General features: G+C 39.9%; 1 protein-coding gene across 3 annotated transcripts in view; it reads right to left on the bottom strand.

The window, feature by feature from the left end:
• Window positions 1-13,968, bottom strand: part of mafb (MAF bZIP transcription factor b) — a 128,267-nt gene extending 114,299 nt beyond the window's left edge. For 2 of the 3 annotated variants that reach the window (XM_039656696.2, XM_089127982.1), the window contains exons 1-2: window positions 12,547-13,968; window positions 1,885-1,952 (exon numbers count right to left, since the gene is read on the bottom strand). In XM_039656696.2, the coding sequence (XP_039512630.1) occupies window positions 1,925-1,952; window positions 12,547-13,514 (996 nt within the window). In that variant the 5' untranslated portion in view covers window positions 13,515-13,968 and the 3' untranslated portion in view covers window positions 1,885-1,924. Of the gene's footprint in view, window positions 1-1,884; window positions 1,953-11,415 lie in introns of those variants that run through there. The other variant, XM_089127983.1, reaches the window with a different exon arrangement.
• Between the last annotated feature and the right edge of the window lie 440 nt (window positions 13,969-14,408).

Raw genomic sequence — 14,408 nt, 5'->3', positions numbered from 1 at the left:
TCACACACACACACACACATCCTCAAAGTCTGAAGGAGACGACGAGATCAACTGACCAGCGCTGAGATTATACCAGTCAAACTAATGATCCCTTGACTCTCTCTCTCACACACACACACACACACACACACAAGCCAAATTAACTGATATTTTAAAGACTCAATGATCTTGACACATTGTTTGCTAGGATTTTGTGCTTTTCTCGCCATATGACAACAAAATGACATCCCGCATGTTAGTTCTTCCACACAAAACAACTTTTTTCATCTAAATTATGGAGTGAAAAACGACTGAAAGTGTGTGTGATGAGGATCTTCCTCCACCCTGACATCCATCCATCCATCCATCAGTGTCTATACATATACACATCTATAAAAAGATACTGAGCCCAAAACAAGTCTTAGAGTGTGTATTAATGTTCAATTAAACGCCAGACGTAAAACACCACAGCCAGAGAGAGAGATGCTGCAGGCTACAGGAAGCATTAATGATTTTGACTGCTGCGTTTTGGTGGAAATTATGCGCTTTGATCAGTGAAATCCAACAAAAACAGCATTAATAATCTCATAAATATAAAGACACCGAATGAAGAGATGTTCAAACGTCCTAAAACACACAGCACAGAGAAGTCTCCCTGTGACACGTGTGCTGCGGGTCCCAGGCCGGAGCCGAGCCGGAGCTCAGCCGGATGACAGCAGGACAGGAACGGCTCAAGTCTGCCTTATTTTTATCCACACCAGTGTCTTCAGGAGGAGCTGCTGCTAAATATAGCTCATATCCGTTCTGGCTTTGGTTACATTCAACACACACACACATTTACTGTAGTAGCGGACAGGATGAGGATAGACAAGGGATTTGAAGTGCAGTCGCAAAATCAAGTACCAAAAACAAAATCACTTTCAACATCCCAGCGATGAGATGAGACTAAAGAAAGCATCTCCGTTCTCGAAATGAAGACAAACGGGCGTTTGTTTCCTGTGCCTCGATCATGACCTCACCTGTGTGTGACACTGCACCGGATATCTGCGGTTTAATGCTGGAGAATCAACACACAACATCAATACTGTCCTATCAGATTCACCCTCAGCTAACTAGAACAAGCCCACACACACACACACACACACACACAGGTTCGTCTAGTAAAGTACCATAACTTCACCTAATCTTTCAAATAAACCTCATATAAATCATATTCAGCAGCAGATTTAAAGCAAAAGCAGCTCTGGCCAGTTTATGAGCCTCAGGGTTTCACATTATATGAGGCAGGACAGTTTCTCGGTTTACTGTATGTTGGGAAAACCAGTGACAAGATCAATAACACTCCGCTATACCTGAAAACAAACCATTCACACACACACTGAATAAACTCGCAGACGTCCGTCAACAAACCTCCAAACATCAGAAAATAACCTTCCTTTCTTTCCACCATGCCTGTTAGTCAGTAAATGCTGACCGTCTCATGCTAAATACATGATATATAAACACATAAGCTACTGTATATATGAGAATATGACTGCGAGAGAGTAATACACACAGGGTTTTCACTGATAACCACAAAACAAACGATAATGCACTATCAAACGTGGGAATAATCCGTATTGGAATACCACTTATTAAAACCACATACATTAAGATACAAATATGCACAATGGGTTCAGTACTATGTATATTTTAATTGTGAATCATGTTTCAAGTAGCCTTCAAGTAGTACTTTTTAAACAACACGATGTTCAATTTCTGAAACTGCAGAAAAGATTTTGTCTAATATCATGTATCCACTATTATAATACTAGTATAACAGTATATTTGTAGACATATATACTATTATATTCAGAAAGGGAGTGATTATTTTCCTCTAGTCAAAATCAAAATCCTGGGTCTTACCTCAGACTGCAGGGGCAAAGGGCAGGGGTCAGAAGTCGTATCACAGGTGTAGAAACTTCCGTGATGTCCTTCCATGATGAACAAAATTTGCAAAAGAAAGAGAGATAACAAAAATAATTACTATAATTCTATAAAATAAGCATAAAGATTCGACAGACACAGTTAACACACACTTGACCTTCTCATACACTTTAAAGTAGTTGTTCCCTACAGACTGACCCTAAATCCCTCGACCCAGTTCACTTCACACACACCATTCACTCTGCTCTGTAATCACTGCGGGACAGGCTGGTGAACTTTGACCTCACGCCACCGCACACCTCTAAAATATCTCCAGAAAGTTTAGAGAGCACACGATAACATCTGTCCTGTACATCTCTACCTCAGGAAGTGAACAGTTTAATTCAGTGATAACAGCTTTACAGAGAGGCTAAACGCCCTTTAAACGAACTCGCCCAAACCCTGCCGTTCACGCGCGCGGGTGGAGTTAATAATAGCCTATTGAAAATAATATTGAACAATATTTGAGTCATAAATTAATGAGAATTTTCTTTTCTTTTTCCTCCCTCAAAAGCGGAAAAAAACTTGCTGTGGCGACATTTCTGCGTTATAATAACGCATCCCTGTATGTTTCGCGGCACTTTCAATTTCAAATTGAAACGTCGTGTAAAAAGCGCCAAAACCATGACCAAAACTGTAGACATGGCGTGATTGGCGTCATTACGTTGGTTAACGTGTCGTTGCAGCTCGGTTCTGGGGCCTGATGTATAAACGTTGCGTACGCACAAAATGGCCATAGAAATATGCGTACGCATTTTTCCACGTGCATATCGCGATTTATAAAAAATAAACTTGGCGTATAAGTGCGCACCGTACGCACTCGTTTTGGCGACACCGATGGTGAGCTGGAGTCAAATGTCTTTTTGCTCACTATTAGAGAATCTAAAGAAAATTATACATCTACAGAAATATAATTCAAAAATAATTTCACAAACCTATATCATCACTTGAAGCAAAGATCCATCCCTTCTTAAATGACCGCGCCAGCGCGCGCGTTGGGTCGTTTAGTGAAACTGACGCACATATAGGCTAATAAATCTAACGGCAGATGGAGTAAAACCGTAAATCTTCATCATGAGTCCAAATCATAAATAGAGTGCATGTTCTCAATAACAGTTTAAATAGATAAAAGAATAATTTAAACTATGTACTTCTGATATAAACGTTTAGATTATGCCATTCTCATTAATGGAGTTAAACACTTAAACTATACGTAATGAAAATGAAATCATTACTGAAAAGTTACAAAATATTATATTCAATAAATAGAAATAGACATATTTGTTGTGGATGCAATGCTTTTGAACACTTTTATTCTGGCGTGCTGTGTTTTAATGTTTTAACTAGAGATAATTGCTAATCATGATAATAGCATATTGTCTGAGAAAATTGTTTGGTGCAAATAATGCACAACCATGCCTATCTGTTTCCATTAAAACATAAATCAATTAAAAAATACTATTTGGCCAGTGGAAAAGATTGAGAAAAACTTTCACTGAAATGTATTTAACACTATTTGATTTATTCATTCAAAAACAAGGCAATGCTATAGGCTACTAAAAAAAATTATGTTTGTAATGTGACGGCACATCCACATTTCATATTTTCCTAACGTCTTGTACCGTTAAACTTGGTATCACGTGGATGAATAATCATATGCAAATGATATGCAGATGAGGATATGCATATTTAAACTATAGGCGTTGTAATCTCCATATATGGTTATTTCGGGGAGGAGACGCACGTGCGCATAATCTCCCGCTGACTGGGATTTATAAAGTGAATTCTGCGCAGCTTCTGGCGTACGAACGCTTTTATAAATCTGAAAACTTTTGTGCGCACGCAAATTCTGCCTTATGTGCGTACGCACACTTTAAGGATGAAATCTACGCAAAGTTTTATACATGAGGCCCCTGAGTGGCGCTAAGGTTATCTTCTTTCAATTGAATAAAACGCACCACCTTCACTATACACAACAAAAACCAGCATAACATGCTGAAGCAATCCTGCCATTTTAGCGTGCTATCGTAAATGTCCTACTTCTGTTGTGATTATGAGCTCATTGACCTTAGAGGGCGTTCATGTCTGCATTTGTTTTAATCTAGGAAAATAGTAGGCTATTTACTATAATTCCACAGCATAACAAAACGGTGTTTTACTTCCACTGGTAAATGGACGTTTGTCCACCCCTGTTAGGCTACTATTCATTTTATATTGCTTTAAATTGCTGGATATTTTGCTGTTTTTATATTCAATCGAAGAAAAAAATCATTAAAGTCAGCATGAAATCAAAATGGATTATTTTTGGAATATTGCTGTATATTACATTTACATGTAGGCTATTCATTTCACTTTTATCCAAAGCGACTTACAAATGAGAACAGCAAGTGCTAAGACCCTTCTCGGTTTCATCAAAAGCAGTGCATGAAATTATTATTAATATTTTTTAGGGCTGTCAAATGACTAATCGTGATTAATTGCATCCAAAATAAAAGTTTGTCTTTATATAAAATATTTGGGTGCACTGTGTATACTTATTTTATATATATATATATATATATATATATATATAAATACACACACATGCTTGTATATATTTAAGAAATGTTTTCATACAGATTTATATATAATTTATATTATCTATAAATATAAATATTTTATATATAAATCATATATTTTTTGTGCACCCACATATATTATGTAAACACAAACTTTTGTTTTGGATGCGATTAATCGCGATTAATCAAGTGCTTATAAATGATTTATCTGTGCACATCATTATCCATACCTCAGTAATCTCGAATCAGAATCTCTTCTGATGATGAGGGCGGGGCTATGGCCTGTCACTCACATTCAATCCACCAATAGCAAACCACAACCATCTAATCAATTCCCCACGGACACAATCAAGCCCCGCCCACATTTGTTCTTGTTTGAGAAGCGGTTTCCAGCACAATAGAGAAGAAGAGCACAACTTCTGTTTCATGCAGACTTTAAAAGACAGAGAGACAGAAACGTTTCGAGTGACAAAACTGCTTTCCCTTTAGGATAGAGCTAACTGAGCTTCAAAAGCAAAGCAAGCGCGGTCGAGTGTTGACACGGGACATTGTGAAGCGCGTTATTGATACGACTGGCACAGAGCAGCTCAAGGACTCGCTTCAGTTTTCATATTCCCCTCACTGCTGTGCTCTCTGCCACAGGACATGACATCACTCGCCGGGGTCGCGACCCGCCACTGAGAGGCGCAGAGATGAAGACGAGGACAGAAAGGCTTGGGAAGTGGAGCTCTGTAGGTCACCTTGCCTGGCTGAGAGATCAATGTCGCTTTGACTCGCTGGTTAAAGAGAGAGAGAGAGAGAGACTGCAGTCCAGACACCTTGCCAGTAAATCACCTTGCCAGCTTCATTGAGATGCAAGTATAACACAGGATGGGCACAAGGCCAAAACACACACACACACACACACACTCGTCTATGGTCTCTTCCTTAAACTCTTTCATACTTCTTCAATTAACGGGATAGTTCATGCAAACATTACATAAGCTGTTTTGGCTTTATACGACTTTGTTATTTGTCAAGGAAAGGGTTATGCTGAAGATAAGTTGTGTTTAATTCACTTTGCACTTTTTGCACGGTGAAATATCTAAAATAAATAAATGTTTTGATAGACTTTAGTCTGTGCTGAGTCCACTGAGCACCCGCTTTATAAGACACAGAGACTACGGTCATCAGCCATGCTTTAGACACTGCGAACATATAGTTCATCAGAAATGTGAAACTTAAATATATAATACTACAATAATAAATGGTAGACTTTACAATAAGGTTCATTAGTTAACATTAACTTATAATGAACTGCACATATACAAACATTCACTAATTTTTGTTATAATATTGTTAACATTAGTGAATGCACTGTGAACCTGAACAAACAAAGAACAGCTGGATTTTTATTAACTAACAGTACACTGTAAAAAATATTGATGGTTTAACTTAAAAAAGTAAGTAACCTGGTTGCCTTAAAACTTTAAGTTGATTGAACTGGAAAAAGTGAGTTAATACAATGAAGGAGATTAATTTAATCATCAGAAACTCAAAATAATAAGTTATCTCAACTAAATAAATTATTATAAAGTTGATTTGACAAAAGAAAATATGTTGTGATAACAAATCTTGAAAATATATGAACCTTATTGTAAAGTGTTACCCAAAAAATTAAAATAATGATGAAAATAATGTAATTCTGTGGGACGTAAATGATTTCATATTCTTGACTTTGGATGCAAAAGACTATATTGTGACAGAAGACCACTATATTTTTCGTAATAACCAACGTTTCATTGGTAAACGAGCGGCTCGAACCTTCTGCTAAATCTCTCCTTTTGTGTTTTTCACTGAGAAATAAGACTCAAGCTGAGCATTGCGGATTTCAGGAACACTTTACAATGAACAACACTACAGCACTTATTAATATTAGCTAATAATAATTTCAGCATTTACTAAAACATTATGAAAATCAAAGGTTGTGTTGGTTAACATCAGTTAATGCACTGTGAACATGAACAAACACTGGATAATATTAACAAAGATTAATAAACACTGTAACACACGCATTGCTCATGTTGATTAATATTGATTAATTAATACGATAACGAATGAACCTTATTTTAAACGATTAATCGCGATTAATCGCATCCAAAATAAAAGTTTGTGTTTCCATAATATATGTGGGTGCACTGTGTATAATTATTTTATATATAAATATAAAAATACACACACATGCATGAATATTTAAGAAAAAAATATTATTTATATATAAAATATTTATATTTATATATAATATAAATTGTATATAAATCTATGTACAGTATATACATTAAAATATTTCTTAAATATATACAAGCATGTGTGTTTATTTATTTATATATAAAATAATTATACACAGTGCACCAAAATATTTGATGTAAACACAAACTTTTATTTTGGATGCGATTAATCGTGATTAATCGTTTGACAGCCCTTGTTTGACTCTGGTTGAGCTCACACACACACACACGACATGATCCACACACACACATCCACTGGAAGGTAAATGAGTGTGTTTTCTGAGTGGGGTTTACAGAGGCACGCGGGTCGCGGATGATGGACGCACGCGCAGGACACACACTCCTAAATCACTCTAAATGGAAATGTTTAGCGTGGAGAGATGAGACGTGCCGGGAAAAGACAAATAGATAGAAATGTCATTTGAAATTATGCTAATTATTATTATTATTATTATTATTAACTTTTTTTTTCATTTGTTCGATAAGACATGGCCTTGATTATCAGTTATATTAGTATAAAATAATGGAGTTGCGATAACTAGCTACTTTGGGAACAACTTTGGGGCTAAGCATGAACAATACTTCTACAGTATTTACTAATCTTAGTTAATGTGTTATTAAACTGTGAACATGAACAACAGCTGCATTTTAATTAATTAACAATGTCAAAGATGAATATTGTAAGATTTGCTCATGTTTAATGTTAACCTTATGTAAAGTTTAACCGCTACTTTATTCCAGATTAGTTAGCCTCTTAAATAGATTTCCCACAATGCATTGCTCATGATTTAGCCAGCCCGGCGGACTCGTTGTTGACGCTGCGCTCCACGAGCCGTCATGTTGAAAACACTGGCGCTCCCGAAGAAAGCCTGCCCAGCTCACACACACACACACACACACACACACACACTCTCCCTGCAGACGCGGCGTCTGATACCATTACTGACATTAGCCTGTGACGCGCGTATGGAAATGATGGAGATGTCAATATGCGCGAGCTGAACGCTGACTTCCTGTTGTTGACCTCGGGTGCGAAGACTAATACTGTGACAGAAGACAACTATATGATCTGTAATAACCTAATCACACACACACACACACTGATCAGGGCACACGGGGTGTCGATACACACTGATTCAATTAAGTGGAACCACAGGGTGTGTGTGTGTGTGCATTCCTTTCAATGCATGCATGCATGTGTGTGTGTGTGTGTGTGTGTGTGTGTGTTTCTGTGCACGCTTTTGTGTTTCTGTCCGTGTGTGTGTGTGTGTGTGTGTTTCTGTGTATGTATTTGTGATTCTGTCTGTCTGTGTATGTGTGTGTGTGTGTGTGTTTCTGTGCATGCGTTTGTGTTTCTGTCTATGTGTGTCTGTGTGTGTGTGTGTGTGTGTGTGTTTTTGTGCATGAGTTTGTGTTTCTCTTCGTGTGTGTGTGTGTGTATTTCTGCGCATGTATTTGTTTCTGTCTGTGTGTGTGTGTGTGTGCATCCGTTTGTGTTTCTGTCCGTGTGTGTGTGTGTGTGTGTGTGTGTGTGTTTGTGCATGCGTTTGTGTTTCTGTCCGTGTGTGTGTGTGTGTGTGTGTGTGTGTTTGTGCATCCGTTTGTGTTTCTGTCCGTGTGTGTGTGTGTGTGTTTGTGCATGCATTGTGTTTCTCTCCGTGTGTGTGTGTGTATTTCTTTGCCTGTATTTTTTCTGTCCGTGTGTGTGTGTGTGTGTGTGTGTGTGTGTGTGTGTGTGTGTTTGTGCATGCGTTTGTGTTTCTGTCCGTGTGTGTGTGTGTGTGTGTGTGTGTGTGTGTTTGTGCATCCGTTTGTGTTTCTGTCCGTGTGTGTGTGTATTTCTGTGCATGTATTTTTTCTGTCCGTGTGTGTGTGTGTGTGTGTTTGTGTTTCTCTCCGTGTGTGTGTGTATTTCTGTGCATGTATTTTTTCTGTCCGTGTGTGTGTGTGTGTTTCTGTGCATGCGTTTGTGTTTCTGTCTATGTGTGTCTGTGTGTGTGTGTGTGTGTGTGTGTTTTTGTGCATGAGTTTGTGTTTCTCTTCGTGTGTGTGTGTGTATTTCTGTGCATGTATTTGTTTCTGTCTGTCTGTGTGTGTGTGTGTGTGTGTGTGTGTGTGTGTGTGTGTGTGTGTGTGTGTGCATCCGTTTGTGTTTCTGTCCGTGTGTGTGTGTGTGTGTGTGTGTGTTTGTGCATGCGTTTGTGTTTCTGTCCGTGTGTGTGTGTGTGTGTGTGTGTGTGTTTGTGCATCCGTTTGTGTTTCTGTCCGTGTGTGTGTGTGTTTGTGCATGCATTGTGTTTCTCTCCGTGTGTGTGTGTATTTCTTTGCCTGTATTTTTTCTGTCCGTGTGTGTGTGTGTGTGTTTGTGCATGCGTTTGTGTTTCTGTCCGTGTGTGTGTGTGTGTGTTTGTGCATCCGTTTGTGTTTCTGTCCGTGTGTGTGTGTATTTCTGTGCATGTATTTTTTCTGTCCGTGTGTGTGTGTGTGTGTGTGTGTGTTTGTTTGTGCATGCGTTTGTGTTTCTCTCCGTGTGTGTGTGTGTATTTCTGTGCATGTATTTGTTTCTGTCCGTGTGTGTGTGTGTGTGTGTGTATCTGTGCATCCGTTTGTGTTTCTGTCAGTGTGTGTGTGTGTGTGTGTGTGTGTTTGTGCATGCGTTTGTGTTTCTCTCCGTGTGTGTGTGTGTATTTCTGTGCATGTATTTGTTTCTGTCCGTGTGTGTGTGTGTGTGTGTGTGTGTGTGTGTGTGTGTATGTGTGTATCTGTGCATCCGTTTGTGTTTCTGTCCATGTGTGTGTATTTCTGTGCATGCATGTATTTGTGTTTCTGTGTGTGTGTGTGTGTGTTTCTGTGTGTGTGTGTTTCCGTGCATGCGTTTGTGTTTCTGTCTGTGTTTCTGTGCATGTGTGTGTGTGTGTGTTCTGTGTATGCATGGATAGCTGTGCCTGTGTTTTGGTGATGCGGGTCGGTTATGGTGTGAAGATACACACGCTGTGTGTTATTAAATCCACTGTGTTCATTCACCAGCTGAGAGACGTGTTTTGGGACGTGGTAATGTGGCGTTTCATCAGAAGCTGCTCAACAGGATGCTCTGTCTCAGTTCAGCATTACATGTTTGATTGTGTCTGATAATACACTGCTGTCTGAAAACCAAGATCAACTGAGAGTTTGAAACAGGGATCGGTACCATATTAGCCGCACATTTAATCCAATTTGCACAGACAAATTCATGTGATCAATTTGCAATGCATGACGTTAAAATTGCACATTTGAATTTGTGTACAAATATTGTAGTTTTCTAAAGACACACCAAAAGTGTCATATTCTGTGACCAAAAATCAAACAAAAAAATATCCTCTGGCTAAAAAGCCGTAGATAACGTGTCTATATTATGTATTTAATTTTATAATTATCTGTACTTTGTTTAAAACAGTGTGTATCTACAGTTCTCAGTTGATGTCATTAACTGGTTCTGCATTTTGACCTCATCAAACAAGTACAGCCCGTCAAACGCAGCCTCAGATGGGGAAACCAGCACTGATTCATCACCAGAGGAGCAGAAACCAGTGTGTTAATGGTGTGTTTCCACGGCCTGTTCCCTGAGCCTGTCATGTGAGCGAGTCCGTGTGTGTAAGGGTCTGTGCGTCATCCGTTTCACATTCAAGTGATCATTGTGCTGATGAGCACTACCTTTTCACCAAACGCCCTAAATTCAGACGTCCCACACACACTTTCTTTCCAGCTGTGCGCCCACATCCTGTTTGCTGTGACAATGAGAGAGAGAGAGAGCTTGAGACTCCTCTAATTATTATGGGGCTGATAATAGTGATGGCATGAGAGGAAGAATGCTATAGGCTACAAGTCGAGGTTATGATGTATGTAAATGTAAAATCATAAGCTTTTCGATTTTGAATATAAAACACAACCTCTATTTTTGGTGAACTCTAAGCAAACTGATAACTAGGACCTGACTGGTATCAAGGGTGAGAGGTAGAAAAGGGGTTATTAATTGTTAATAGTGAGTCATAATCCTCATGATTGATCGAGTTTACAGTCTATTTTAAATCTAGTCAGGCGAATCTGTTGATCAAAATCATGATGTCTTTTGTGGTATATTCCAGTTATTGAAATGACAGTTTAAGCAAGTATAAACTCTCCCTAAATTAATGATTAACACGGGCAGAAACTAATCTGATAGTGTGATGATAAGACGAGTGTAAACTGCAGGCTGGAGCGAAAGACATTTAAAATCACGGAAAAGAGGGGAGGAAAGTATTTTCTACCCCTAAAAATTAAGTGTTAATTTTTCAAAAAATAAATTGATACTTAAAACACGATTTGGTTTTATAAATGAAAATGTTTAATATATCGAATCTGTCTTCGGTGAATTAATGAAACAGCGCGTGCAAAGAAGCTTATCGCCTTTTTCAGGAAATGTTGCTGCATACAATGTTATGTTGACCTCTTTCAAATACAAATAATGGTATCTTTAAAATGTATATTTTTAATTGAATTAAAAATGAAGGAAATGCGCTTTAATAAGAGAATATATTCCTCTGGAAGCTCGAGCGAAAAGTCACGCGGCAACAAGTGAAATTGTCAACTTTCCTCAGACATTAAAAATTAAAAATGTTTCTTTTATTTCCAGATCAGCATGTGATTTAAATATATTCACACATTTTAGGCGTATGCCCTAATAAATAACACGAGGACATTTGATTTTACATCTTTAACATTTATTGATGAACTATGACTTTGTGAAATAATCGATATCAAATAATAAAACATGTTAGTCTACACACGTATAAGCTGGTATTATGAAAGGTTTAATTTCCCACCTGATGAATGTCAAATGTTTTAAAGCAAAGAGCTCCAAAATATTTCAATATTCTATAATGTAATATTTTGATTTATAGTTATGGGTTTTAAGTGCAGTATTTAGAGCGCGTGCCAAGACATACTCTCCATTCATCATTGATACAATATTCTTCTTTTTAATGAGAATAATTATAAACACTTTAGTCCATTTTACAGTTTGAAATCGCTCATTTGTGTCCCATATTTTGTCAAATTGAAAATCTTTTTTTTTTCCACAGTCCACTCCAATTGTTTCGGTTCGATTTAAGAAATAATGTCACTTCATCCAACAACAACAACAACAACAAAAGGGATAATCATACAGAATCATCGCTGCAAGTGGAGTACAAAAATGACATGTTTCATGTAGGGGATGGAAAGATGCCACACACTTTTTTGTTCCGAGTCGCAAAAAAGTGGACAAGACCAGACAATGAGAAAATGAGTGTAATCAGTTCAGTTCGTTCAGGTGAAACAGCCAACATGACCAGCATGTGTGTGTGTGTGTGTGTGTCGCGTCTGATACACAAATAAATACATTTAAAAAGACTTCTGCACAACAACACGGAATGTAGCCTCGCGCAGTCTGTGCTCGTGCACTCATGGAGCCAGCATGTGCCACTTGAACTTTACAAAAAAAAATGTGAACTTAAAAGTTACGCAAGACGAGGTATGGGACAACATGGAAAATATGAAATAAAACGTTGACATATTGCAGTTTCAACAGAAAAACAAAAATGGAAAATGTCCTATATTGTCCATTAAAAAGGCTAAACGCTAAAGCTCGATTTCTTCATAATTGGATTACGTTTAGCGTAACTAAATTTTGCGCAAAAACAAAAGTTAGTGCCCCGCGCGCGCCCAATCAGCCAGAATCAAGCGCGTGCGAAACTTTTGTGCACAAGTGCCGATAGACTCACATGAAAAACTCCGGGGACGACGGGTTGTTGTCGCTGCTCGAGCCGTTTTCTCGGAAGCCGCTGCTGATGAGCTTCTCGTATTTCTCCTTGTACGCGTCCCGCTCGCGCATCAGTCTGGAGATCTCCTGCTTGAGGTGGTCCACCTGCTGGATCAGCTGGGTCTTCTCGCCCTCCAGCACGTGCCTCTGCTGCACCCGCTTGTAGCGACACGACTGGGCATAGCCTCTGTTTTTGAGGGTTCTCCTCTTCTGTTTGAGCCGGATGACCTCCTCTTTGCTGACCCCCCGGAGCTGCCGGTTGAGCTCGCGCACGGACATGCTCACCAGCTGCTCGTCCGAGAAGCGATCGTCCAGGTGCATGTGCGGGTGGCTGAGCGGGTTGCCGCTGGACGGCACGCCGGGCGTCGGGTGGTGCGCGCCCGGGTGGTGGTGGTGGTGGTGATGGTGGTGCGGCGCGTTGTTCTGCGCCGCGGCGGCGGCGATGACCGCGGACACCACCGCGGCGGCCGATCCCATCTCCTCCCCGGCCATGGCGCCTCCCGGCCCGGCGCCGCTGCTGCTGAACTGCTGGCTCCTCGCATAGCCGTCGAAGCCCTGGAGCTGGTGACTGCTGTTGATCAGCGCCTCCACGGCGTCCTCCGGGCTGAAGCCCAAAGCCTCCGGGTTGAGCTGCTGTTGGTAGCCGGTCATCCAGTAGAAATCCTCCAGGTGCGCCTTCTGCTCGCTCCCGGAGCCCGGGCTGGGCGCCGAGAAGCTTGGGGAAGGGGGAACCGAGCTGCAAGGCGTGCTCATCGGGGTGGAAGACAGGGATCCCCCGGCGATCAGGCGACTGCACTGGCTGATGCTGCGATCGGGCTCCACCGGCTCCTTTTTCACTTCAAACTTCATCAGATCGAAGTCATTAACATATTCCATGGCCAGGGGACTGGTGGGCAGGTCGGAGCTGCTCATTGCCAGTTCTGATGCCATCCTTTTGCTGTTGACAGTCCTCCAAAGGGGGTGAAGAGCAGCTGTCAGAGTGGTCGGGTTCGAGACGGCGTGAGCCAGCGTGATTTCTTTATTTAATTCTTCAAAAGCAAAGAAAAGGGTTCGCGAGCGCCGATTTATGTTTTAAACTGACGCGTTTCGCCTCTCGCGCACAGACGCAGGAGCGCGCGCGTCTCCAGTTCCTCTCTCTTTGTACGCGAGTGTTGTCGACGCGTTTGAGTCGCGGACATTTAACACTGCATGGCTTTCTCTCTCTTTCTTTTTCTTTTTTTTTTTGTTCAATAGTTTTGTTGAAACGAAGACCGTAACATGTATGTGATTGGCAAATGGATGCTTGGCTGGGGGAGGAGGAAAAAAAAAGTACTCCGGGCTTGTTCTAGAGTTTTTAAAGGATCACCGAGCATGAGAGTATAAAAGCAATGCTGAGTTTTATAGCCGTCCTGACGTCAGGTTTGAAAAACGAAATTGACTCGGACTCGTAGCCAATAGGCTCGCTGAATCGGAGGGTCAATTTACATACTAGAGAAGAAACAAAAGTTTTCCCAACTGTCAGAACTGACAGAGAGATCAACGACGACTTTAACCCTTTATGGACAATCAGTTTTTTTCTTTCTTTTGCTATTTTAAAGCAGGTAAACACATCTTTTCATTCATTGTAGTGATTGATATGATGCATCCATGGTTAAAAACACTATGCGTATATTATTTGACAAATTAATAATTGATAATCTTACTGCCTTACTGTAAATATATACAAAAACTATGCTGTGTTTAAATGACAATATTATTGGTTTTGGTTTGCTTGTGTATATGTATGTATATGTAGGCTATATATATATATATATATACACACACACACACACACACACACACACA

This window comes from Pimephales promelas, chromosome 25, assembly GCF_988280905.1.
Source record: "Pimephales promelas chromosome 25, fPimPro1.hap1.1, whole genome shotgun sequence".
Taxonomy (NCBI): Eukaryota; Metazoa; Chordata; class Actinopteri; order Cypriniformes; family Leuciscidae; genus Pimephales; species Pimephales promelas.
The sequence above is the reverse complement of the archived record's forward strand: the minus strand, read 5'-3'. Positions and strand labels throughout refer to the sequence as shown.